Here is a 26158-nt window from a genome sequence, read left to right on the forward strand (position 1 = left end):
TTTTAGTTGCACCACAACAAATTTACGCAACAATATTTTATTCTTATTAAGATTTTTTTGTGATTACAGTTCCACGTGTTATTTTTTTTATATCCAAGTTTTATTTATTATGTAAATTTCATGTGTGAAATGATCAGAACAAAATTGTGTTAGTTTTACAATTTTAATTACAGAGCAAAATTGTATTTAGAAATTTTTTGCCTATTATTTCATGAATAAATACTATTACTAACGTTCGATATTTTATATTTTAATTTTTAGTAATTATATTAGTATATCAAAGTCGAAATTCCAGTGTTGATGGCATTTTTCGGAATTTTACAAGTATTTCCTAACAACGATAATTTTTTTTTAATTCCAGTGTTTTAGTCATGAATTTAGAAAATTTTAAAATAGTTTAGATTTTTTAAAATGAGTATATTTAAGTTAAAAATATTATTATATTAAGACTATTGTACCTAGATATTTCTTTTGAAAAATAAATGTTATTCTATATGTGATTATTTATACTTTCCAATTTATTATTTTATATAACATTTGTATAAACGAGTAATAATCTAAAAATAACTAGCAATGTAATATACGGTTAACATGTAAGGGTAACCCTTATTGCTTCTAATTAAATTAATTGTATATATAATAAATATTGAAGTCTCTCCTAGCCTATAAATAAGAGGATAATACGTTTCAGCGCACTTGAACTTACGTCATTCTGCATTGACAATAATATTCATATCAATCGAATTAACAAATATGATATTTAAAAACAATATTGAAGCTAAATAATTTGTTAATTCAAATTTAGTTGTATTTATTGTAATTCATTCAAAGAAATTAAAAATTTTTTTTTTCTTAACTTTCTGCCTATTGGACGTTGTTAAAAAGTCACAACTAATAAAAATAGTCAATTAATTATTGTAGTTGCCAAAAATTAAAATTTTACCTATATTTTTGTAATACTTTAAAGCAATTTCAAACATATCAATTAATTGTTATCATTCAAATATTTTAAGAATCTTATTCACTTAATTATTTTTGAGAAAAATATATATATTTGAAATAATTTCATTAAAGGTTTTAATTATATTTATTCTTTTTGATAAAATGATTAAAACTACCCATAATAATTTCTCAATCCATAAATAATGTTAGAATCCTTTTATGATCTTATCCCCTTAACATGGATGAAAGTTTGAAAGCGGTTGTTCATATCGAAGAATAGTAGTTCATACCAACAACGGCAACGATGATGGCAACGAGGGAAAGAGAAGACGGAAAGAAAAAGAGTGGGGAGGGAATGTGAAAGGAAAATGAAAGGATAAGAAAAAATTAGAAAATGAAAGAAAATGGAAAATAATGACATCATCATGATGTCATTGTTTGATATGTAACTTGTCCCAATGTTAATGGTGTTAGACTCGGATACCAATATAGTTAATTGAAAAAAAGTTCGGGTATCAATATGAAAAAAAAAAGACTTTAAGTATCAATTTGAGAGAAGTATTGGATAAATCCAGGTACCAATTTTATATTTACCAATACGATATTACAAAAGAAAAATAAATAATCAAGTTCCAATACATTTTTTTGACACATGACACTTCTATTTAAAATAATTATTTACAATTTAGATAAATTATTCTTTTACTCCTTACCTTTTAATATTTTTAAGTTAGTCCATGCTTTTTATTTAAAGTTTTTCTTTATTTTTTATTTATTAAATATAAAGTTGATTTTAAACAAATTATCTATTTATTTTAAAAATTTACTTAATTGAATTATGTTTTAATATTGTAATGTTAAAATTAATGAATATTAAATCATTAAGATTCAAATATAATTTTTTTAAAAGATACATATTGATAATATTTATTAAATTAAATTTATTTTTTTCAAATATAATAAGAGTTTACAACCTCTGAGCAAAGATAAATATAAAATTATAAAAATTAAATATGAACAATTTTAATATAAAAAATAATTTAATAATATATAAATTAATAATCTGCAAGAAGTTATTAATAATATTATTCAAATTATAACACATTAATATTAATATTCAATGAATTTTTGTATTATTTTAATATTAAATATCTTAAAAATTAAATAGCATTAATATAATTGATTCTAAATTAGTTAAAAAAATTAAAAATATTTTGTGATTACATTATTTTCAATTTATTAATGATATTTTAAAAAACACATTATAATTTTTAAATTAAAATTATAAATTTAATATACATAATTGACCACTGCACCGCACGAGAATACAAACTAGTTAGTATCTATCTATATTAAAGTTTTATATATCTATATTTATATAATATTATTGACCGAATCTGTGTCACCAATTTGTCTCACTAGTAGTCACTCAATTATTAATAAAAAAAAATTATTATCCAACTACGAGAAATTACAAAATGGTTACTCAACTATTCGATTTCGCCTTTTTTGGTCACTCAACTATCTTGGATTTTTTGGTGCTCTCATTTTTACAGTAGCCAACTGATGATAAAAAAAAGAAAAGAAGAAGACAAAACAGAGTAGTTGAGTGACTAGAAAAGAAATTTACTAATAGTCGAGTGACCAATTTGTAACTTCTCATAATTGGGTAACAAAAAAAACAATACTAATAATTGAGTAATCCCTAATATAGTTTACACTTTATTTTAATATTTAGTTTTATATTGACGATTAATTAAGGTTTATTTGTTTTGACTCCCTTATCTTTGTTTATTATTATTTTTATTAATTCTAAGTATTTTTTTAAACATTAACCTAATTATATGTTATTACAGTATCCATTCTTTTTTATATGATGCTAGAATTATTCGTAACCCCTTTTTAACTCTTAAATAAGAAGATAATACACTTCAATGCACTTGAACATACGCTTGCACTAACAATAAATCAATGCCAATCGAATTAAAATCCAATCAACTATTAAGTATTATTTAGAGTACATGAACTTAGGATGCTAAATTTGAGCAGAATAAAAAATAGATTCAATAGTTGAGGCTTATTCGAAAGTTTCGATCTTAGTGCATGTAATAAATTCATCAAAATTTTATGATTAATTTCAAAGAATAAATAACAAAATAATTTGACATTATTTTCAATATAATATTTATTTTTTATATTTATAATATATTATATTTAATAATATGGAATTTATTTCAAATATTTCTTATTTATATTTAAATTCATATAAAATTTTAAAATTAAAGATAAAAATGTAAAAAAAATTATAACTTTAATAATATTCGATACTTAAATATATCAGTAATTAAATTTCAATTTATATTAATATTCATTTACTTTATAATTAAATTTAAATAAATTTTTTAATTTAACAAGTAATAATTCGAATTAAATCAAATTTACACGAAGTAAAAAATCTTATGCATTGCGATTTGTGATGGGACAGATCCATTACAAGTCCGCTGAGGCGAGCAGGCTCAAGATCTAACCCACACAGCTATTTATGTTGAGAAACCCTTGAAAAACCCTACCAAAAAATGGCAGCCCGAGAAGACAAGGAGCAAGGCGAGGTATTCTTCGACGAATCCGATATAATCGACGAAATTGATGTCGATGAAGAAGGTTCTATGCCTCTCTGTCTTCAATTACGTTTTCCTAGTTATTTTCTGTTATTTCACTTGTATTTTCTTTTGTGTTTGGGTTAATTCAGATCTTCCTGATGCTGAAGATGATATTGTTGAGGATTCAGATGATTCTATTCACATATTCACTGGCCATACCGGTATTAACATTTCTTGTTTTGGTTATCGATGTCTTTCAGCTCCATTTTTGCTTTTCTTGTTTTCACGACACTAGGATTAAAGTAGAACATTTCGTGGTAGCTTCAAACAGCTTAACTTTATTGTTCAGACTGATTTATCTTGATTTAAGTTTAACTTGAGGTTCAATATTAGCTCCTGAAAACAATCATTGATGTTTTCCGTAGTGTTTCTCTCGAGAGAAACTTGCTTGCATTACTAGCTCAAATGTTAAAACTAGTTCGCATTTCTGTAAAGGAAAAAAAATGAATGTTTATGCTGACGGAAATTATTCCATCAATATAGAACTAGGGACTAGAATGCTTAGAACCGGTTCTCTGATCAAATTGTTGTAATTTTTATTTTATCTCGATTTACATTCTACTGCTAGGAAACGCTGATTTTACAAAGTCCCTCCATTGGATATCAAGGCAGGCTTTCTGTGAAGGCTATTTTTCACTGTAGATGAACATCGTTAAGAAAGTCATCCTGTATGCGACCGAAAGAATTTAGAGTGACAGACTGAAAGCAGTTAATAAATTAATGAATAAACCTTCAACATTCACCAGAGTTTGTAGTGAATCTTAATTTATTGTATGTTTTACGTGCTGAGGATTTATTTTCTATCACAATTTTTCCAGGTGAACTTTATGCAGTTGCCTGTAGCCCAACAGATCCAGTGTTAGTGGCAACTGGGGGTGGAGATGATAAGGGGTTCCTTTGGAAGATAGGTCATGCTGATTGGGCTTCTGAGCTCCAAGGTATGGCCTTAGACGGTTCTTTCTCTTCTTGAAGTATAAGTTTTCCTCTTCATTGCTTCATTGAAACCAAAATAATTTTTGCATTTGTGCTTTATTGCCGAAGTGGATGTAATTCGCACACACATCCCTTTGACCTTTAGAACATTGTTCATTTCTTATTCTTCCACTAAACTGCAAAGCTTGTGCAGGCCATGCTGATTCAGTCTCTAGTTTAGCCTTTAGTCATGATGGACAATTACTTGCATCCGGAGGTTTTGATGGGCTTGTTAAAGTTTTGATGGACTAGTTTGACCTTTGTAACATTGTTCATTTCTTATTCTTCCACTAAACTTCTTGTAAATGCAATGCTTGTGCAGGCCATACTGATTCAATCTCTAGTTTGGCCTTTAGTCATGATGGGCAATTACTTGCATCTGGAGGTTTTGATGGACTTGTTAAAGTTTGGGATACCTCTGGAAATCTCAAAAGCACTCTTGAGGGCCCTGGAGGTGGCATTGAGGTAAAACTACATAATACTTGGATGCTGACTATTAATATTATATGTTTCCTTTTTGAACTTAATTAATGACAGACTTGTTGCCTAACAGTGGATTAGGTGGCACCCTAAAGGACATCTGATCTTAGCTGGATCTGAGGACTGCACTGTTTGGATGTGGAATGCTGATAATGGGAGTTGTCTTAATGTATTCTCAGGCCATGGTGCCAGTGTGACTTGTGGTGATTTTACCCGTGATGGTACTAACTTTCCATTCTCTACTATTAGATTGTTTATTTTGCATTTCTTTTTCTTTTTCTGCATCTTGCTTTCTGTTTACAGGAACTTTAATAAATATACGTGGTTTAACTAGGCAAAACAATATGTACTGGTTCTGAAGATGCTACCTTGAGGATCTGGAATCCAAGAAGTGGTGAAAGCATTGATGTTGTAAGAGGTATTAATCTGAAATCGTATTTGAAATGTCCTAATTGAGATTTCAGACCGAACCTAAATATAAGGTTATAAAAGACCATGAAGTTAATTGATCTGAGAAAATACCATTGAAATCAAGGAGCTAAAGAGAGATGCAGAAGCATTAGAATCTTTAGCTCTCAAAGTTCATGGTTTAGCCTAAAATTTTGCATTATGATATGTGAGCCATTGTGGAATCCAAAACAGCTAGCTGTCACGTGGACTTATTTTGCAGAAAGTGGTGATTTGAAGTTTTACAATTTTTTTGGATGAATACGGCTGTTGCCAGTGGTAACCATTTGCTCAAATTGCACTGCCCTTTACGACATGCAATGAAACATTTTCTTTATTTTCATGGTTTAACCATGACAGATTCATTCTATTAAAAGTTTTTTTATCAGGTTTTCAAACGCAACATTAGTGCTGGAATGTTTTGGATTCATATGTTCTAAAATATGGTTAGAAGAGGTTAATAAGCATTCCTTGTCTGTTGGGCTAGTTTTATTTAATTTGTGAAAGAGTATTTTATTTGCCCTCATTTTTATAGTTCTCTTTTAAATTGTTGGTACTAAATTCTTTTTTCTCCATAGGTCATCCATATCATACTGAAGGATTGACATGCTTGTCTATAAGTTCTGATTCAACTTTTGCTGTTACTGGTTCAAAGGATGGCTCTGTTCACGTTGTGAATATCACAACTGGGAAGGTATGGCTTCTGATGCAACTTAAAGAAAATGGATGGCCTAGTACCTAATAAAAGGTCATTTTTTCTTTAAAAAATTTCTTTAACCTTCTTATTTTTCGACATAATTTCATCTTAACTTTCATATATTTTTTACTACTCTCTCTCTCTGTGCTCCAACCAAAAATATAATTTAGTGATGTTATATGATTTAATATTTTTCTAATTTTTACTAGCAGAATATAAATACTAGAACTTTACTGTTGATTAAGGGAGCCTAGGGATTAAATTATGCTACTACTTTTGTCATTGAATTTGAACTTTTTAACATTTTAATTAGTCCCGAGTTTTTCGTTTTTACTTTTCAAATAGGTGTTTTTTGGGTACATTTACAATTGACTCACATACCCATCAGAAGCAAATCGTTGCCATCTCACACACCACAAACAGGGCTGCCCCTGTGATTCAAACCCACGAAGTGGGTTGTGAGCTGAACACCCAGTGCCACTTGGCTAAGAGTTGGGGTTCCAAACAAGTTAGTTTAATTAAAAATAAGATATTAACTTTCTTTTTTGTTCCATTTATGCTTTGGTTCGCAACTGCAAAAATATATTTGCCCTCTTTATCTTCTCCCTCCTTTTTAGGGAGTGCGAGTACATTGTGATGGTATACTTATTCCTTATCTGCCTATTCTCTAACATCATTTTAACCAAACAAACAACATATTCCTATTTGTTATCTATTCTATTCAATGAACAACACTGCATAATACTGATTCTCCTTTTATTCCATTGCCATTGAAAAGCTATTCTGTTCCTCCTCTATTCCATTAACTAAACATAATGTTAGTGTTTCTCTTTATTTCTTTCAATATGCTTGCAAATATTGCCATCTATGCAGGTTGTTAGTTCATGGGCTTCTCAGACAAGTTCAACTGAAGGCGATCCAGAGTCGATTGAATGCGTTTCATTTGCACCAAAGTATGTATATGATGCTCCCTCATACAACTAACCCAATACTTTGTTGTTTTTACCAGTTAGAATTTGGTTGCCTTTTTCCATCAAATATTTTTTCTCTTCTGGATTTTTGGTGATTTCGTGATTTTATGACTACTAGATTATCAAGTCATTTGATGAATGCCCTAAACCTACTTCGTAAACAGATAGAAAAGCAAGTGTTTTGGTTTCAAATGTAAAAAATATTCACCATAAGGTTATGTAAGTAAACCTGACAAAGCTCATTGGTGAGAGAGCTTTTCTCAAATAGCTCGTGGGAGTGCAACCCAAGGTTGGGGATACCTATGATCATATTACCAAAGTAGAGTACATTTCATGGTTTTGTATGTTTGAGTTGAGCTTGTGTTAAAATTGTGCATGACAGGTTCCCTTGGGCTGTTTCTGGTGGCATGGATCGAAACCTTACAATTTGGGATCTACAAAACTCATCACCACGTTTCATATGTAACCACGAGGTTAGTGGAATCATTTAAATCTGTCTTAATATTTTTTGATAAAGTTTAATGTGCTATGATACGGACAAACAAAAAGAGCCTTCACCCTTTGCAGGAAGGAGTGACATGCTTAGCTTGGCTAGGAGCATCTAAATTCTTGGCTACAGGGTGTTGTGATGGGAGAATATGCATATGGAATTGTCTATCTGGGGAATGTGTCGAAACCTTCAAAGGGCATGAACATGCTATCCAGTCTCTCTCTGTATCTTCCAATCTGGAATTTCTCGTTTCTGTTTCCATGGACGGCACTGCACGTGTATTCGAAATCAGGAACTTCCATTGATAAAAGTAAGCCTCCAAGATCCTCACGTATTGATTAATTAGTGTAATTTACTTTATTTTTACGGTGAGGAATTTACTTACAAATATGTATACTGAACTACTTTGTATTCCTTCTTTCTTTTCAAATCTTTGTAAGTTGCGGGCAACGGTGAACATTTAAAAGAATATCTCCTAATTGTAAGCTTTTATGAGTGCGTTTTTTGCATCAGATTAAAGAAAATCTAATTTTACGAGTACCCTTCTCCAGCTTTTCACTTACTATGATTTCGTAATATTATCATGGATCAAAAATATTTGTAGGTTTGGGGTGGTTGAATTGGAAATCGATCATCTTATCTGGTGCATGGAATGAATCACTTATTCAATTGATTTTTTTCTAAGGATTTGAATATAATTATTTATAATACTTTTGTGTTATGTGAATTTAATATAATTGGAATATTTTAATTATATTTTTCAATTTTTAAAGGAAAAAATGAGGTAATTACAAATATTTTCATCCAAATATGATTATTCTATATGATTTAAGTTTACAAAGTTATTTTTATACAATTTAATTTTAGGATATATATATTTTAGATATAATTATATGTTATTTTATTAATATCATTTGAATAATTTAAAATTTTTATTTACTGAGAGATAATTAATTAAATTAGATAGTATTTATATTAAATTTAACAAAAGTATATAATATTTATTATTAATTATTTATACTCAGTTAAAAGTTATAGATGATAACAAATTTTCATTTTTAAGTTTTGTTATTTGTTTAGAGAAAATTTTCATATTATTTATGTTTTTTATAATAATCAATATATATATATTTTTAATTTCATTATAGATTCTGGTCATATTTATTTTAATTTTTTTTTACATTATGCTTAGAATTACTTATAGCTCATTCTCAACCCATAAATAGGAGGATAATCTGCTTCAGCGTACTGAACTCATGTCCTCCTGGCAACTATACCCATGTTAATCAAGTCAATCGACATAATTAATATTTTTTTAGAATTTAAAAGTATATAGCTGCCCACTTTTAATTTATATTACCAAACATGACATAGATAGTTTTGATATAATTACACTTTATCAATCAATCACGCACAAGTAATTAAAATTCCTTGTAATTACAAGAAGGTGTACTTACTACCCAAGTAATTATATTTTCATCTTTAGATGTGTTCCTTAACTACATAGTAATTATTTATGTTATGTTTGATAATATAAATTGTAGTTACATAACTATATAATTTTAAAATTTTGAAAAAAAGAGTATTACTTATTATAAAAGTTTCTTAATAATACTTAATTTTTTTTTGAAAAAAATAACAAAACTCATAATCAAATCATTGTATGTAATGTTTTAGTATAATGAATAAGTGGTGAAGCCAAGGGGCTAGTAGGGGCCTTGGTTGGGATACTCAGAGAATGTAGCAATCACCTGGATTTTGCAACGGATGTAGACAAAGATGGAGTAGTGGAGCTTTCAGTTACTGATAATCTTGTTTGTAGATGGCGAAATTCTTGGGTGCAGCTGGAGTATTTAGATTTCTTTCTTTTTCTTATTTAGACCTAGGGTTGTTTTATCTTATTTGTTTCATTTGATGGTTGCTTTGTAAGTATTATCAAATGACTTAGCAAACAATTTTCGAAGTCCAAATTAGAGATAATTTATCAATCAGAGATAAACATTTAAAAAACAATAATTTATCAACAAAAAGAAGAGGGTCCCAAAATTATTGACTAACGATTTAATGACTATTTTATTATCTAACAGTTGGTCTGATGTCGTATATTTATTATAATTTTAGGATTTAAATGATATTTTTATAAATTTTATTTTTTTATATTTTATATTTTTATATAGTTTTTATAATTTTTACATTACCGGTAAGTTTTACGAAATTTTAAAATTTTTTATAAGATTTTGAATGTTTTATTAATTTATAATCTATTAGAAGTTCTTGGATTTTTTTCTTAAAATTTATGAGTTTTTATAAGTTTATATGAAATTTAATATATTTATTTTTATATTTTTTATGAAAAAAATATAAGATTAAGTTAGAAATAACTAAGGGCACGTTTGGTTCGCTGTATTGGATTAGAGGTGTATTGGAATAGAGGTGTATTGGATTAGAGGTGTATTGGAATAGAGGTGTAATAGCAAATCAACTGTTTGGTTGAATGTAATGGAATAGAGGCGTAATAGTAATCTTGTGTTTGGTTGAATGGAATAGAGGTGTAATAGCATAATAGAAAAAACTAAAATGACTAGAATACCCTTAGCATAAATTGGTTTAGGTAAATAATTATTGTTATTGTTATTAAATTTTAATAAGATTATTAATATCAATAATAAATAATTTAATCATATTTTAACATAATTATTATTAAATATATTATAATTAAAATATATAATTTAATAAAATTCTTAATAATCAATATTCTTATATGAATTTATATACTCATTTCCTTTTATATATTAATATACCACATTAACCAGTTTATATTTATATCAATGGCAAAAAAAATTTGGGAGAAGATTTTTGAGGACGGCTTTTGTTTGCAAATAACATCATTCATTCTGTGGGGAAAAAATTATGAATGAGCCTGCTTATTAATTACCTTTTTTATTTTGTACTGAAGTAGTTGCCACTGGTTCAAAAGTCGATATATATGTAATATTATTAAAATAATATTTTTTATTTTAATTATTTAAAAATATTTTTAATTAATGCAGTGTATATGAATATACACATTTAATTAGTTTTATTTTTAATAAAAATTTTCTAATTTATTCATTCAATTTTAATCACCTTACAATTTATTCATTGTATTATATCTACAGATTCAATTTTAATATATTGAATATTTGTTTTTTAATCAAGTTCTTTACTTGATTATATCTAATGTTCCAATTTTAAAAAATTCGAATATGTATGTGCATGCACATGTATACCAGAATACATATTGAAAGAGAGAATGTGTGAAGGGCAAATGGCTTGATACATAATAGAAGGTCAAACCAGAAGATAATTAAAATTTATTACACATCATACTCAATCAAGTGCTTTTAAGAAAGAAATTGATTTATAACACACATGGACATGCATAAATAAATAAGCAAGGAAAGAAAAGGGAATTACTTTCTATCACTCAAAAGGTCAAAGAGTTTTCCACCATATATCTCAAAATAGCTAAGCCACAATTTAAATCTCTGACTGTGATAAACTGGCTGATGCAAGAATCTAATGAGGTCTTGTGCAGCTCTGAGAGGTAATGGCTGCATGACATCATCATCATTTGCAAGCCGAGCTAGATCGAAAGCCCTCTGTCTTGTAATGAGTTCAAGAAGCATGACACCGTAGCCAAAAACATCAGTTTTCTCTAATGACTTTCCAGTTGATAGGTATTCAGGAGCTATGTGACCAATTGTGCCACGAACAGCAGTTGTGACGTGCGTATCTTTGTAGTCCATTAATTTGGCCAACCCAAAGTCTCCGACAGCTGCTTCAAATTCCTCATCCAACAATATATTTGCAGCCTTTACATCACGGTGTATAATCTTAGGGTCACAATGATCATGCAAATATGCAAGCCCCCTTGCAGCTCCTAATGCAATCCGTTTCCTTACAGCCCAATCAAGTGGTGCTTGAGATTCCGGACGTTCTAGACAATGTAAAAATCAGATCAATAGATGGTCCATTGTAACAAGAGTTCAAAAAGTATTTGGCATCCACGAATTTCTAACAATTCCACTTTGATTCAAAGACAATCCACATTCACCAAGCACATGAATTTAAAAATAACAAATGTTATAATACAAGTTTCCAGTAGGTGATCAGTAGCTCAGAATATCATCTCAAACTGAAGAAGCAAAAGAGAAGATATTTGATAATTGAGGCTAACAATAGATTTAATAATTAACAGTCAGAAAAAAATTGGCAACCTGAAGAACATACATATGATAAATGGCGCACCAAATACAGAGAGCATAGCACAAATGTGAAACATGAGACTAAAGAAATAAACGAGGAGAAAACAGCCAGTACCTCTTAAACAGGAACCTAAAGCCATCTTAGGCAATATTATAATCAGATTTTAGATCTGAGCTCAAAGGCACCTTCTTAAAAAACAGACCCAGATGTAAAAAAGCTCAGGATCAGCAATATACCAAAAAATTGGCAAATGCAAAGAAAAATACAAAGGAATATCTCAACTCCCAATCAAATATCTATATAAATACAAATAAAAGTGAAGCAGGCCTCAAAGTTAAGCACAATTAAAAGCTAATAATAATTAATAATAATAATAATAAAATCGAGAACAAACCTGATGGAATTGGAGCTGTAGGTGTGATAGGAGGCGGCGGAGCAGGTGGAGGATTATTCAACCGATTATTAGCAAAACTGTGAACAAAAGAAGCAGCAATTCAAGAGGCTAGCCTAAGAGTACAGATATGATAAAACAGTGGCGACGAGGATCAGAAGTTAGGGTGAGAGAAACATGAAATAGCATAAGAGAAAAACCTGATGGGAGTGAAGAGTGAAAAGGAACCATTAACTGGAATATCTCCTTCTAGCTTATTGTTTGAAAGATCCCTGCATGGCATAATACAACATCCTGCACCATTTAAAATACTGTAAAGAAGATTTATTTCATCACATAAACAGATAACAACAAAGAAGTTAAAATCATATCATGAAAACATTTAAAATACTGTAAAGCGCTAAAGCTCCACTATAACTTGAAAGATTCAAAACAACAAACAGGGTTCAAGACGACATCAGACATGGATGAAGACAACGCATTGGTTAATTTAACCAAACTGGATATCGAGAATTAGAACGTAAAATTGTATCGAAAACTTTCGCATAAATTAGTAAGCGTGCAAGTATCTCTCCAGTCAAGCCAATTACAGCACCAAAGCTAATTGAAATTTAAAACAAACAGTCAACCTTATGCCACTGCTAAACCAATCCAATAGCTACTAAATTCATCTAATTTGAATCATATACATTAAATTTAACAATAATTCCATTTGCAAAGTTCAAAGTTCAAACAAGAAAATAAGAGGAAATAATCATGACGAACCTTCCGCATTTCCTGAAACTCTGAAAACCAAATCCAACACCAAAATCAACTGTAAACAAACGGAGATTAACCGCTCCATCATTCTAATTCCGACTATCAAAGAGCTAAATCTCACATATTGATCGTTAACCGAATCAAGTAGCAAAAAAAAAGGAAACTAAAGAAGAAATTAACAAACGATGAAATTCAAAAACATTCTCTCTGAACTAAAACAAAAAAAGAAGAAGGTTAGATTAAAAATTCCAGAAAGTTCTTGGCTTCACTCTCTCTAGTTATCGTCTAGAAAGTAATTACAGTATTTTTTCTTTTTACGCTCCGAGTATTATGAAAGAAAATAGAGAGAAAGAGAGGGAAAAATTAGTGTTTGGTAAGAGGGAAAACGAAAGAAAACAAAGGAAAATGCAAGAAAATAAACTGGGACCAAATCGGCAGAAAAGAAAAGCAATGAAACAAGGAAGCAAATCGGATGAAGGTGGAAAACAGAAGAGAAACAAAGGGGATCGGGGGAGGGTAAAAGAGGGAGGGTTTGCTGAAGCGTCACCTAATCTGGGCAGAAGGGGGGGAATAGAAATCGGTGCTTTTCACCGATTAGGAAAGTAACGGAATACACGCGTATTAGCAATACGCTGAACCAAACGGCGGATTAGAGAGGTATTAGGTGGGGCCCACCGATTAGAGGTGTATTGGCATAGCCAATACACCAAACCAAACAAGCTGTAAGTGTCACCATTTGATTGGTTTATTAATTGATTTTAACGATGAACATGGTTAAAGACAGAAACCTTTAAAGATAAGGACTCAATTAGAGGTGAATTTAGTGTGGGAGTTCAAGTGATTTTTACATAATAACATGTTTTACCCTTCAACTTTACAATAAAAAATTATTTTAGTTCTTTGTTTAATTTTTTATCTTTTTTTAACTCATAAACTTATGCTTTTTTGTCAAATTAGCTCAAAAGACGGATATAGAAATTTATTCTATATATTTTGAATTTTTTAAAATATTAAAAATTATATTTTTAATTATTTTCATTTTTCTAGGATTTATTTTCATCTAAATATTAAATAAATAAAGTATAAAAATAGTACTTTTTTGAATATGTTATAATTAAATATTTTATTTTTTATTTTTTATTTCCCTTTTTTCTTGTTCTTTCCTCTACGTTTTTTTTTCGATCTTTTCCTCGTCTTTCCTTCTTCTCGTCTCGCCCCTCCAAACCATCGCCACGCCATTTGACCCCCACTGGTCGAAAGCCCCTAAAGTGACGCTCCTTGTCCCTTCACTCATGTTTCTCGGTTTAGATTTCCTCAAACCCAAACCAAAACCTTTGAAAAATCAAAAAAAAAAAAAAAAGAAATAAAAAGAAACTTGATCCACCGTCGGCTGTCCCCATATCAGTCTCGTTTTCCAGTATGAAGTTCTTCACCATCCAATGAAGCTTTTCACCGTTGGGATCGTCAAAATGGACATCTCAAACCCCTTGGACCGGTCAAATCCAAACGGGTTGTGTTCTCACCTTTACTTTTTTTGTTTTTATTTAGTATATAACTCTTCATTTTGTTCTTGATGTTTCAGCCACAACCCTCTGCTTCTTGTTTGTCATTCTTCATTCTTTTCCCCTTATCTTTTGCTTTGAGTTTGTCCTCCATTGCCTTAATAAATCCGACTTCTTGATTTATATTGTTAGGGCTTGATTTCGTGCTGTGAAACTATGCCATTGTGGAAGGTCACGAAGTTCAAGATGAAGATTTGAAGAACTAGCCATGGCCTTTTCAAGTTCATTTTCAGATATTATTGTATTTGTGTTGAAAATTGTTATATTTGCCGTTCTTCATTAATCTGTAACAAATTTATCTTTAAAAAAAACTAGTTTCTATTAGTTTGATTATTCATTTATTTGTTGATTCATTTGTAATATTTTATTGGGATTTAAGATTTTAGTTGCAATAATTAATGAAAAAGAACTAATTAGTTTGTATAATGTTAAAAAAATAATTAACAGAAAAGAAGAAAATAAATTATGGAAGAAATTTATAATATTTCATATATTTTGAATTTTTAAAATAAATATTTGATTTTTAAATAATGTAAACAAATTTTTAATAAATTTTTAAATTTTTTAAACATTTTTGGATGTTTAAAAAAATTAAAATGATTTTAATAAAATTTTGTATTTTTTAATATTTTAAAAAATAATAAACTACTAATGTGTATGCAAAAGGTACTACCGTAAATATTACGTTAATAAAGTTAGCTATTATTATTATTATTATTTTGCTTGTTTTGGGTTATTTTAACAAAAAAAAACATAAATTTAAATGTAAAAAAAATATGAAAACTTAAATAAAAGAATAAAATTATTTTTTTATAAAATTGTAGCACGGAATACATAATATATATATTTAAGGGCCTTTTGTACTTATAAACCATAATGATATATATCCTTATATTTCAAATTTTCTTTCTTCATAATTATGAGATAATTTTATATTGAGAATATTACAAATATATTATATTTAAAAAGATTAAAGCATATTTTTAAATTGTTTATATCTTTTAAATATTATTTCATCAATAATTTAAATAATAACAAATTTATAAAACTGAAAGTAAAATTTAAGTGGTTAATCTTTTATGATTTATTTTTGTACATGGCATTAATTATGTTAATTAATACTTCCTTTTTTTACATAAAGCATTAATTATTGTAAATAATTCCTGAAACCTGTTTTAAATATCATCATCCAGAAGTCAAAATCAGCAAAAGAATGCAACTAAAGATATTTCTATAATTTACATCGTGACATATGAAATAATTTCCTATTTCAAAGAAATGCCAAAAGAAACAAAAATTACCTTATATCTTATATTAGAATTTCAAAAAATATATTTTTCTAATTTTATTTTCAGCCAATGGATGTGCAATATCTAATCATTGGAAAATCCTCTTCATAAATAAAAATAGGGTATTTTATTTTTAATTATTGTATATAAATGAGAGGCTTGGGCCTTTTTCGCAGGTTCAGTTGAATCGGAAGGGTTAGCGAAGCTAAGGAGTTTCCGTTATCCTTATTTATTTATTTTCATTTTCTTTTATCTCTCTCAAACAAACTCCAACAAAATTGAAAAAAATATAAAAATTAGGGTTTCTTAATCTCCCAATTGTTTTAAGAAAATCTCTCTGTTTTCTTCATTGGAGCTATGGAATCTGATTCGATCAGCCACACTTCTTCTCCTTCAGCCTCTAACTGCAAAGATATCTCCAGAAAGAAGAGAGTAGGGACTTCATTGTACTGTTTTCATTTTCATTTTCGATTTTTAATTTTTAATTTTTTTTATCGATGTTCTTTTTTCGTTGTGTATTTTCAGAGGTCTGCAAAATTGAAGCAGTGCAAACTCGATGCCCGCCGCGAGCAATGGCTTTCTCAAAGTGTGTTATTGAATTGTGTTTTTGCCCTTTTTGAATTAGGGTTTTTGATGGTTATTATCATTATTTTTTTTTCCAATTTTGATTTTGAGTAGGTGCGGTGAAGAACAAGGTTTGTTGCAAGGAGGGAACCAACGATGGCGACTCGAAGCAAACTCAGCGTGGTGAAAAGGACCGTTCCTTGGAGAACTTTGAGATGAGGGGAACTGCTGAGGCTAACGGAGAGGGAGAAAATGTATCTGTTCAACATGAGAGCGATTCTGAGTCTTTTCCTCCTAATAGCCACACGAGCAGCAGCCTGCTAGGAGGAATGGATTCCGGAACAAGCTTCACCAATAGTAGCAGCAGCAGCACAAGTAGTGGTGGATGCTGTTCCGGTAGCATCACGGAAGAGGAAGGCGGTGATGGATGCTTGGATGATTGGGAGGCGGTTGCTGATGCATTGGCTGCTGATGATGACAAGCAAGAATTGGATCCAAACGAGAATAACAAGGAAAACCTTTGTTTAGGGTCGACCCCTGGGCTTGAGCCAAATCCCCAGTTAGGTTCGAATGGGGAAGGATCAGATTTGAAGAATTCTGAACCTGAGTGTCCAAGAATGGTGCAGAGGGCTACAGGGAGCTGCAGGGCATGGAGGGCTGATGATACTTTTCGTCCGCAGACTCTTCCTAATTTGTCAAAGCAGCGAAGTTTTCCAGCTACTGACCGGCGTTTTGGTCAAGGAGGGGTGTCATGGATGCGTAACAGTGCGTTTTCAGTGCCATCCTCATGTCCCATATGCTACGAGGATTTGGATTTCACGGACTCAAGTTTTTTGCCCTGTTTATGTGGTTTCCGGCTCTGTCTTTTCTGCCACAAGAGGATTCTCGAGGAGGATGGGCGTTGTCCTGGTTGCAGGAAGCCATATGAGAATGATCCTGTGGAGGCTGAAGCTAGCGTTCAAGGAGGCAGTCTTACGACTAGGCTGTTGGCTCGTTCTTGTAGCATGATTGCAAGGTCTTAGGAGCAGTTTCTGTTGTTCGCGAATTATGTATGTTGGATTACTCTTTTCTTTGTTCCTTCTTAATTGTGTGTTTTCTTAGTAATAGACTCTGGTTTCCGTAGATTTAGATGTGAGTATAGCATTATCTCTTTTGGCACCCGGGAATTGAGCTATGTTTCTATGAGTTTGGTTCTTATCTGTTTGGTGCATGAGTTGATGTACTCATCTTGGCATGTGAATAGATAAGGTGGTATAGAAATTCAATACATAATGAATAGTATAATAAGTTTTGTGCCTCACTGTGTTTCCAACTACTATTATGTTTCTATATTAAAGTTATGAATTTTATTTGATTATGCTTTTAATATCAAGTGAATATTTGAGTATTCAGTTTTGTTGGTAGTTTTATCGCTCAAGTTCTGCTTCTGCTTATTACCGTTCTCCTGTAATATTTTTCCCATTTAATGCATTCCCCTGGCATTAATTAATATGACTGCTTTAGTTTCTTTCAATACCTCGGATGTGTGCTGTTTTCACTTTGAGGTAAGGCTTATTTGGGTTTAGCTTTTTATCCTAGAAAGGATATTGTATGTGCGCTAAGTCAGATTTACTGAGAATATTCACATTTGTCTTGTTTCATCTGCTGAATCTATGTGTGCTTTTGGTAATTTATGCATGCTATTTTTTTTCCCCTAAGTGATACTTGAACATGGGTGATGGACAAGGGAAAACATTTTTTGTTAACTGGTTGCTTTTACTTTTTGAGCACATTTTTTGTTTGCATTTAGGCTGACAATTTCGAAATGTAGAATTTGAATGGCTGTCTAAATGCAATAATCACACTTTTATTTGCACAAAAGTTGCCAGAACATATATTGAACTGTCTAAATGAAGGGCGGTTGAGAGGTTAGTAATTAAATTTCTTTCAATTTTGCACAAAAGTTGCCAGAACATATATTGAACTGTCTCTTTAGATAGATATGATATCCTAAGACATTGTTATATATGTCTCAATTTATACCATTTTCTCTGTTCTGTTGCCATGGTTTCTTTTATTCTTGCAATACTTTGAACTTTCTAGGCCGGTCCTCACTGCTAAATAAAGTTGCGTCTAATATTTTTTTCTCTATGGTCTTTTCCTTTAATGATAAATTAGATGACTGATGATCTTTAGTAGGGGATACAATACTTCAGAAATTCAGCACTTAAAAGGAGGATAAAAGTAAGTGACCACTACTAGTATGGGAATGGTACTTTATAAGCTTAGGCATCTTATAATTTTACGGATTTGTTGGTATATCATTGTGTTAATGTTTGAGCAAATTGCTGATCTTAGTATGCCAAACCTGGATGAGTTTTCTAGGTTTTCAGCTTTTCTCTTTGAAAGATCTAGTAAGTAAATGTGCTCAACCTGTGGAAGGTTTAGGGCTCATTTCTCGAGTATTTTGCTGACGCATGTCAAAAGATTTCGATTCTGTTTGGTATGTAGGATGGAGAAGAGTGAAAATATTTCAATCTAATGGTTAAGCTACAAAGTAGGGAAATTATTATGAATCCTAACCATTTGATTAACAAAGTTTCCACCCTTACTCTTTGCCATCCTTGGTACCAAGCAAAGCCAAAATAAGTTTTTGAAAAAAAAATGACGGTGAATAGCTACTGTTGTTGGCTTGTTATGAAATCTTTCGACATTCCACTCTTATAGTCTGTACAAGCTGTATATTGAGGGCGAAGACAGATGAAGACTAGAATTCCAATTTCAAATATACTACATATCTTAGTTACAGAAATGCTACTGTAAACAATTGTCCTTTTGATGTTTCTGTTGTTTGTGTCGCGGATCAAATTCAACTATTATCTAATTTATCTTGTTTCTCAACCATGATGTTTCTGATGTTGATACCTCTATGCCTTTATGTCTGCTTACACTTGTGCATGGACACATGAATGTTTTCTAATGTCATCTGGTAATTCCCTTTGTTTCTCACTGTCATATGCTACCTGTCATATGCTACCAACATTCTGTTACAATGGTTGTGTTCCATGTTACTTGGACTCAAGGCGTGTCAGATACAGGTATGTCTCCGACATAAGTATGATTATTTTTTTCCAAGTTTTTTCATGTATTTGAAAAGTGTCTTGAAAGTTCATATCCCCATTTTTATGATCAGATGTGCTTTGAACATGGGTACTTAATGAAGAGTCGATCTAAATAGGATGTGTTTGCCTACACGTGCACGGACGCATGACTGTTTTCTAATGCCATCTGTCTAGTAATTCTAATTTTTGCTCCTTTTCTTTGGTTCTGCGCTATGCTCTTTGGCTTATGAGTACTTAATTGTATATTTGTATTCGTTGTCATGGTATTGATCTCTAGAAATTGATTTATATATGATGGTGATGTGTTTGAAGTTTGAACTCTTTGGCTTGTGAACATAGGATCACTCCTGGAAGTGAGTTCTTTTATTGCTTTGGCATTTTTTTTGAGGCTCTCAAGTATAAAATGTCCTGAATAATAAGAAATTCTAAAATTAATTAAGTTCTTCCCTCTAACATTTGCTCCTATTTAATCACTAATTATTTATTTTTCATCCCCTCTAAGTTCCTTGGGCACGAGGTCATCATATACTTGCAAATATATAAAAAAAAATGCTTATGAATTTTAAAAAGGATAAAAAAATATAAAAATTCTATTTTTTCAAAAATATTAAAAATAAAAAAGGTGAAATTTACTTTAAAATGACAAAAAAATAAAATAAAAGTTTTCTGAAATTTCCAAACAACATCGAAAATCTAAAAAATTTAAAAGAAGTTAAAAGAAAAATTCGAGATAAATGGGAAACACTTAAAATTCAAAAAGAAAAATGTCAAAAAAAAGTAGGCAAATATAAAAATCGACAATATATATATATATTTAAATTTATTCATTCTTCGGCGGTAGGATTTGATAGCAAAATCATTGTTTTTAGTTGAACTTTTTAGAGTTTTATTATTTACAAACAATTTTGGAAAATTTTATTCTTGAATATTAATTTTTTTATATTTTTCCTTTAATTTCCTAAAACTTTGGTATTTAATTGGACCAAAAAAAAACTTAGGTATCAATCTGAACTTTGAAACCAAGATTAAGTACTAAAATATATATTTGCCCTATTTATTTATTCATTCACTTAACTTAAATTTTTTAGCTATTAAATATTAATAATTTAAAAAATTAGCATTTGCGTATAAACGTAATAAATTGTGTCGAACGCATTTATAATAATATATATATATAAATTGAAGATAAGAAAGTCAAGGTTTGGATGATATATAAAAATACACCGATATCTGGTGGAATAAAAATGATTAAGTTTATCTACTTTGTGTTGGAACTAAATAAGAATAAAGAGAAATTCTATTTTTTTTCAACCCTTTATATGCGATCATAAAATACCCAAGTGTTGAGCTTTGCTGAAAAGAGGATAAAAATAATGGGAGAGATATATCTATATCTACAGTTTAGAACAATTTTCAAATGGCGGCTCTGTTTGATAAGTGTTTTTTTTTTTCTGAAAAAAAATTAAACCACGTTGTTTTGAGGTGCCAATTTATGCCAAGAAAGTAAATGGGAATAAAACGAAGATGAAACTGTCTTAATGGACCTCAAACTTGCCATTTAGACAAATAGTTGCTTCGTATACGTGGCTAATCGTGTAATCAAGCCTTGGGTCTTCGAGATATAGCATAAAAGCGTGACAAATCTGTGGAGAGAAAAGAGTCCTCCGTTTTGTGGAAACAGGCGTATGCCTCGCATGCTTTTTTTTTTTTTAATCTATAGTTCAAACGGTTAGTGCTAGTTACATTGATACATGGTGTAATTGTCATTTGGTTGGCTTTTTTTTTATTTAAATTTTTTGAATTTTTTTAATGTGAGGATTTTTTTGTAACATTTTATTGAGTTAAAACGTGAAAATATTCAAGTTAAACGAGGATTTTTAAATGACTTTTGATGTAATTGAGTTTTTTTTTAAAGAGATTTTAATTTCTAAAAGTGATTATTTCAATTATTTCATTCAATTTGATTAAACTTGGTTTTAAGAAAATAAAGCTTCACATTGATTGTATCATTGACAAGCTAATTCATGTCTATTTAGAGGGTCTGTTCATTGTTTTATATATCAGAGCACTTGCCTAGTTCATTATGAGAACTTGACGAACTTTTTTTCTATTCAATCTAGTTCAGTGACAGAAAAGCTTGGACCATCTTTGAAATTATTCATGAAGGAACCAATACATTAGTAACCCAAGCTCGAGATGCTGATAACTAAGTTTAAGACTTTGAAGAATACTGAGTTTTATGCAAAGGTGTCTGACATCACAACTCGAGCATTTGCTTTTGATGAAGAGTATTCCAATGCTAAATTGGTAAAAAAGGTGCTTACATCTTTATAAGAAAAAAGAGTAGCAAAGTATATTGATACAATGAGGATTGATGAACTCGTTAGTTCATTGCAAACTTGCAAGATGACCCTTGAATAGACCAAAAAGAGTAAGCATAAAGCAAAAAAGAATGCAGCATTGCAAATTGCAAATAGCAAATTGCAGGCCCAAATATAATTGAAGGGGAAACTACCATTGAAGACTCACAGGAGCAGTTAGCTCTTCTCAATCAAAACTTCAACAAAGCATTTAAAAAGTTAACAATGAAGATTGGGGAGTTCGATTCAAACCATAAAAAAATGAAATACACAAAATTAATATTGTAAAGGGAGAATTCTTTCCCAGCATGCAAAAACTTCTATTCTCAACTGTGAAGATGAATCACAGATCATCTCCAATTTATAAGCTACTACTACCACCTAATATGAAACATAGTTTAAAATGTTAAAAAAGTTCTCACAATTTGGATCCAATGGCAACATTTGAAAGAGGAAAAAAGGAAGGAATGGCTGATTGTGCAGCTTCGTCGGTGCTATTTTCCTAGATAATCCTCAACATCATATTTGAAAAAAAACCCCAATATTTGTGACTGTATTTAAATCGAAGTCTATTGGAAGTAAATAGTTTCTCATCAACACAATAGCTTTGGTAATTACCAAGATTTTTCCCCTTTTCTTTTAGAATTTAGCTAAACCCTAACCAGATTGCCAAAATATTTCTTTTAATTTGTAATGTAAAAGAAAAAACAAATACAAGTGGCTTTCCATTTTATTTTAAGGACATGGATTTATGATCACGTGAATAATATTGGAGGAAGATGACGTATCACCATTTCTTTAACGAAATTAAGAATAAAGATGTAGTTGAGCCAAGCTCGATCGAAATTCAGAGTTCCATACTTGATTTAAGCTCCAGCCAGTATTTAATTTTAAGTTTAAAGTTGACTCAAGATATAATCGAATCACTCAAACTTAATTAAATATATTTATTAATTTTCATATTCAAGTTTGAACAGTTTAAGTTTAACCGAATAATTAAAATTAAGGTTAAAAATATATACTAAAGAAAAATAACATAAAAACAATTAAAATATATATTAAAAATAAAAGATTTGATAAAATTAACGAGTCGCTCGAAAAAAATTTTGAGAGAGTTAAAATTAAATTATATATTTTTACGATAATAAATATTATAATTTTACTGTATCTTTATCATTTTTAAAAAGTTAAATCAAAATTTTATTATTTTAGAAGAATTAAAATGTAATTTTATTATTATTAATTTAAAATTTTATAAATTATAAAAGACTTTAACTTAGAAAATTTTTCATTTTAAGATGAGCCAGCTTGATTAAACTTGAAACTTGATTTTATCAATAACTCAAGTTCATTTTAGTAATTATTAAATCAAATTAAAATATAACTTATGTCTCATTCTCGCAAGTTAGGTAATACAATCTTGAGTGATTATTTTAAGGATCAATATTTCTATACAAGTATACATTAAAATATATGAGTAAAAATTGGAATAACATATGGCAAGCATGTGCCCAGAAGTTATGGAAGGTGCAACGAAATCAGAATCCACCAAATTCATAACTATGCACACAGATAAGAAACAAAAGCCCATCATTTTTGTGATTCTAATGAATTTTTTTTTTTACCTAAACGGAACAAAAAATAACACCAACTGTATCTCCATTTCTCTGTTTCAGGCCCTAATTAATTGTTATCAGCTTCTAAAGAGGCCTTGATAAGTGCCATTTACACAAGTTATCCATATGAGGGAAATTGCGAGGATATTGACAAAAAAAAATTTACCATCGAAAAAACGGATGAGGGGAACTAGTTATGGTCGCGCAATTTTGCCCTCTTCAATGAATGCAGAGGTGATGAGGTTGCTGCAGTCGATGGTGAGGATGGTAATGGTGATGACGGAGATGATGGTATTGATGATGATGATGATGACGACGATGATGAAGCATGGTTATCGTCTTCAAACTTTCTTTTGTCAACTCTTCTCCTTTTGTTTCCCTCTGTTTCTCCTCTCATTATGCAATCATTCATCACCCGTTTCACATCCGCCAGTTTCACGGGCTTAACTAGAAACTCCTCCGCCCCTTCCTCCAAACAGCTGTAGATGAAAATAATGTTTTTAGCCTAGTTGTGCATGATCAAGCAAAGTGCAGATGCATTATCTAAAGTGATTCAGAACAACCAAGGGTTCAAAGTATGCCAACAGTCTCTTTTAAGTGAGGGTCTCCACATATTTTGTTCTTTGATGTACATGTTGAAATATGTCATGCAGAATCTCTGATTTTATAAAAGAAAATGCCTGAAACGTCAATAATTTCCAGTGAAACAGAATATATATATATATAATATGAAAGAAACCAGGAGATCCGGAGAATAAAAATCAGAATATTATTTAAGAGAAAAGACAAGTGATTCTTTCATTATTATCAAGATTTTGGGTGGTCTGTTTCCCACAAAAAAATTCAAACAAAATATAGAATCTTATCATTTTTGTCTTATTACAGTACTCATGAGATTTGGGTTAATCTTATAATGACTGATATGTTTTGATAAATCTTATCATATGCAATATTCCTTCATCTCAATTATCGTCCAGTAGCTTCAAGCCAAAGGGATTATTAGGCTAAAAAAAGAAAATACTTGCATATCATAATATCAATTTCCCCAGATTTCCTCAAAATGAATGTCATAGCCAAGATATGGTATATATTCCCAGATCCAAACAGATTTGATTTCCCGATAAAATCATCAGAACATACTGGCGTTCAATTAAGACTAGGAGATATACCTATCAATACGGGTGAGGATGTTCTCGGAGGACATGATCACCACAGGAATTTCTCTAAAGGTTGATGATCGCTGTTCCAACATCAAATGAAACATAATCAGTAATGGAATTCACAATAGTTTCATCTCCATCTTCAAATCAATTTTAGGATTAGAATGATCAAATAAACTTAGTAAAAAAGACCTTGATTTTCTTGAGGAGTTCATATCCAGTCATTCCGGGCATGGAGTAATCCGTAATTATAAGATTCACCTTCAAACCCTGTAATAGCAGCCATTTTAACACCACACACAATCAATCCTAAATTTCATCTAATATTTTATTCAATAGTTTGTTTGATTTTTATTATTTAATTTTCTATTATTTTCGTAGCAACCCAAACAGATAGAACTACTCACATTGAAACCCAGAGACCCTTTTTCTTCATCCAAACCAAGAAACTGCAAGGCTCTTGCCCCACTCTCCACAGTTGTGACTGCACGAAAACAAAGAATCAGACCAGACCCAATCTTCAAAATCAACAAAACCCCACAAGTATTGATCCAAAACAAGGTGGGGAAATGGAAACTAAGCTGTACCTTTACAAGAGGATATCTTTAGCAACTTTTCAATAACCTTACGATCGACGTGACTATCATCCACGGCAAGAACATGCAATTGAGACTCAGATGCTAAAACCTCACCAGCAACCTCCATAATCCAGTATGAGAGTGATGAGTTAAAAAGAAGAAGAGGAGGCTCTCTGTGTGTGTGTGTAAATGTGTGGTTTTAGAAACAAGGAAACAAGGGTTTGGATTTGGATTTTTAAATAAAGAAGAAAGAGAAAGAGTGTTTAAAAAGGAGATGTAAAGGCGAAGATTGTGAAGATCCATCCAAATCCAATATCGTAGAGTAAGATCTTAGCAAATCTTTTAAAGCAGGAGAGGGAGCATTATCCCCCACTTGTCTCTTGTCCTGTCAAATTGACTAAATACTTCCATGTGTATATATATATGTAAAGAAAAAAGAAAATGTAAATGGCAGTGTTAACCCTGTACGTAAAAATCACCGAAAATGGAGGCAGAAGACAAATCGTATAGAATAAATTTAACAGAGGATTTCGGGTTTTAGATTTGGCTTTGACTCTGTCTGATAGATACTGAGAGCGTAGAGTAGTTGAAACCGGCACAATTAGTAGTAGTATTTGGAAATGGAAATAAAATTCCCGTCTTTCTGTCCAACAGGCATGGATTACTGGTGGGTCAGTTTCGATGGGCTTTTTTTTTCCCACGCGTCATCTCTTTGACCACCGTTTTATCAAATGGCCTTTTTGTCTTAAAAGAATAACTCAACACTCTCCTTCACTGTATGGTTGAATTACATAAAGGTAAACCATGTAATCATTCACATTTTTTAATCATAATCATATTCATAACATTTCTTTTCTCCTTCATAATTTCA

General features: G+C 30.5%; 4 protein-coding genes across 4 annotated transcripts; 2 read left to right on the plus strand and 2 right to left on the minus strand.

Annotated features, from left to right (window-relative positions):
- The first annotated feature begins 3351 nt into the window (after nt 1–3351).
- LOC107933669 (angio-associated migratory cell protein) lies at nt 3352–8199 on the plus strand. The gene is made up of 10 exons (XM_016865939.2): nt 3352–3603; nt 3692–3763; nt 4421–4540; nt 4897–5039; nt 5128–5275; nt 5389–5472; nt 6080–6195; nt 7072–7151; nt 7552–7642; nt 7737–8199. The coding sequence occupies exons 1-10, from the start codon at nt 3519–3521 to the stop codon at nt 7962–7964; spliced, it is 1167 nt and encodes a 388-aa protein (XP_016721428.1). The 5' UTR covers nt 3352–3518; the 3' UTR covers nt 7965–8199.
- A 2776-nt stretch (nt 8200–10975) lies between these two features.
- Nucleotides 10976–12630, minus strand: LOC107933630 (BRASSINOSTEROID INSENSITIVE 1-associated receptor kinase 1). The gene is made up of 3 exons (XM_016865889.2): nt 12499–12630; nt 12302–12378; nt 10976–11638 (listed from the first exon to the last, which is right to left on the minus strand). The coding sequence occupies exons 1-3, from the start codon at nt 12579–12581 to the stop codon at nt 11112–11114; spliced, it is 687 nt and encodes a 228-aa protein (XP_016721378.2). The 5' UTR covers nt 12582–12630; the 3' UTR covers nt 10976–11111.
- Nucleotides 12631–16048: 3418 nt separating this feature from the next.
- LOC107933662 (uncharacterized) lies at nt 16049–17772 on the plus strand. Its single transcript, XM_016865932.2, has 3 exons — nt 16049–16340; nt 16434–16494; nt 16587–17772. Exons 1-3 carry the CDS (start codon nt 16266–16268, stop codon nt 17492–17494), a joined length of 1044 nt encoding a protein of 347 aa, XP_016721421.2. The 5' UTR covers nt 16049–16265; the 3' UTR covers nt 17495–17772.
- Nucleotides 17773–23508: 5736 nt separating this feature from the next.
- On the minus strand, nt 23509–25881 carry LOC107933614 (two-component response regulator ARR6). The gene is made up of 5 exons (XM_016865876.2): nt 25297–25881; nt 25117–25193; nt 24902–24979; nt 24719–24789; nt 23509–24028 (listed from the first exon to the last, which is right to left on the minus strand). Exons 1-5 carry the CDS (start codon nt 25412–25414, stop codon nt 23740–23742), a joined length of 633 nt encoding a protein of 210 aa, XP_016721365.2. The 5' UTR covers nt 25415–25881; the 3' UTR covers nt 23509–23739.
- Between the last annotated feature and the right edge of the window lie 277 nt (nt 25882–26158).

Source organism: Gossypium hirsutum, chromosome A09, assembly GCF_007990345.1.
Source record: "Gossypium hirsutum isolate 1008001.06 chromosome A09, Gossypium_hirsutum_v2.1, whole genome shotgun sequence".
NCBI classification, from domain to species: Eukaryota; Viridiplantae; Streptophyta; class Magnoliopsida; order Malvales; family Malvaceae; genus Gossypium; species Gossypium hirsutum.

Bases quoted from the DNA above. Each gene is read 5' to 3' on its own strand.
- LOC107933669 (XM_016865939.2), top strand. From the start codon at position 3,519: ATGGCAGCCCGAGAAGACAAGGAGCAAGGCGAGGTATTCTTCGACGAA. The intron at 6,196-7,071 runs GTATGGCTTCTG...CCATCTATGCAG, and splicing joins TGAATATCACAACTGGGAAG to GTTGTTAGTTCATGGGCTTC. The intron at 7,152-7,551 runs GTATGTATATGA...TGTGCATGACAG, and splicing joins TGCGTTTCATTTGCACCAAA to GTTCCCTTGGGCTGTTTCTG.
- LOC107933630 (XM_016865889.2), bottom strand. From the start codon at position 12,581: ATGCCATGCAGGGATCTTTCAAACAATAAGCTAGAAGGAGATATTCCA. The intron at 12,379-12,498 runs GTTTTTCTCTTA...TTTTGTTCACAG, and splicing joins TCACTCTTCACTCCCATCAG to TTTTGCTAATAATCGGTTGA. The intron at 11,639-12,301 runs GTTTGTTCTCGA...TACATTGTCTAG, and splicing joins TACAGCTCCAATTCCATCAG to AACGTCCGGAATCTCAAGCA.
- LOC107933614 (XM_016865876.2), bottom strand. From the start codon at position 25,414: ATGGAGGTTGCTGGTGAGGTTTTAGCATCTGAGTCTCAATTGCATGTT. The intron at 25,194-25,296 runs GTACAGCTTAGT...GTTTTCGTGCAG, and splicing joins AAAGATATCCTCTTGTAAAG to TCACAACTGTGGAGAGTGGG. The intron at 24,790-24,901 runs GTCTTTTTTACT...ATGTTGGAACAG, and splicing joins AACTCCTCAAGAAAATCAAG to CGATCATCAACCTTTAGAGA.
- LOC107933662 (XM_016865932.2), top strand. From the start codon at position 16,266: ATGGAATCTGATTCGATCAGCCACACTTCTTCTCCTTCAGCCTCTAAC. The intron at 16,341-16,433 runs GTAGGGACTTCA...GTGTATTTTCAG, and splicing joins ATATCTCCAGAAAGAAGAGA to AGGTCTGCAAAATTGAAGCA. The intron at 16,495-16,586 runs GTGTGTTATTGA...GATTTTGAGTAG, and splicing joins CGAGCAATGGCTTTCTCAAA to GTGCGGTGAAGAACAAGGTT.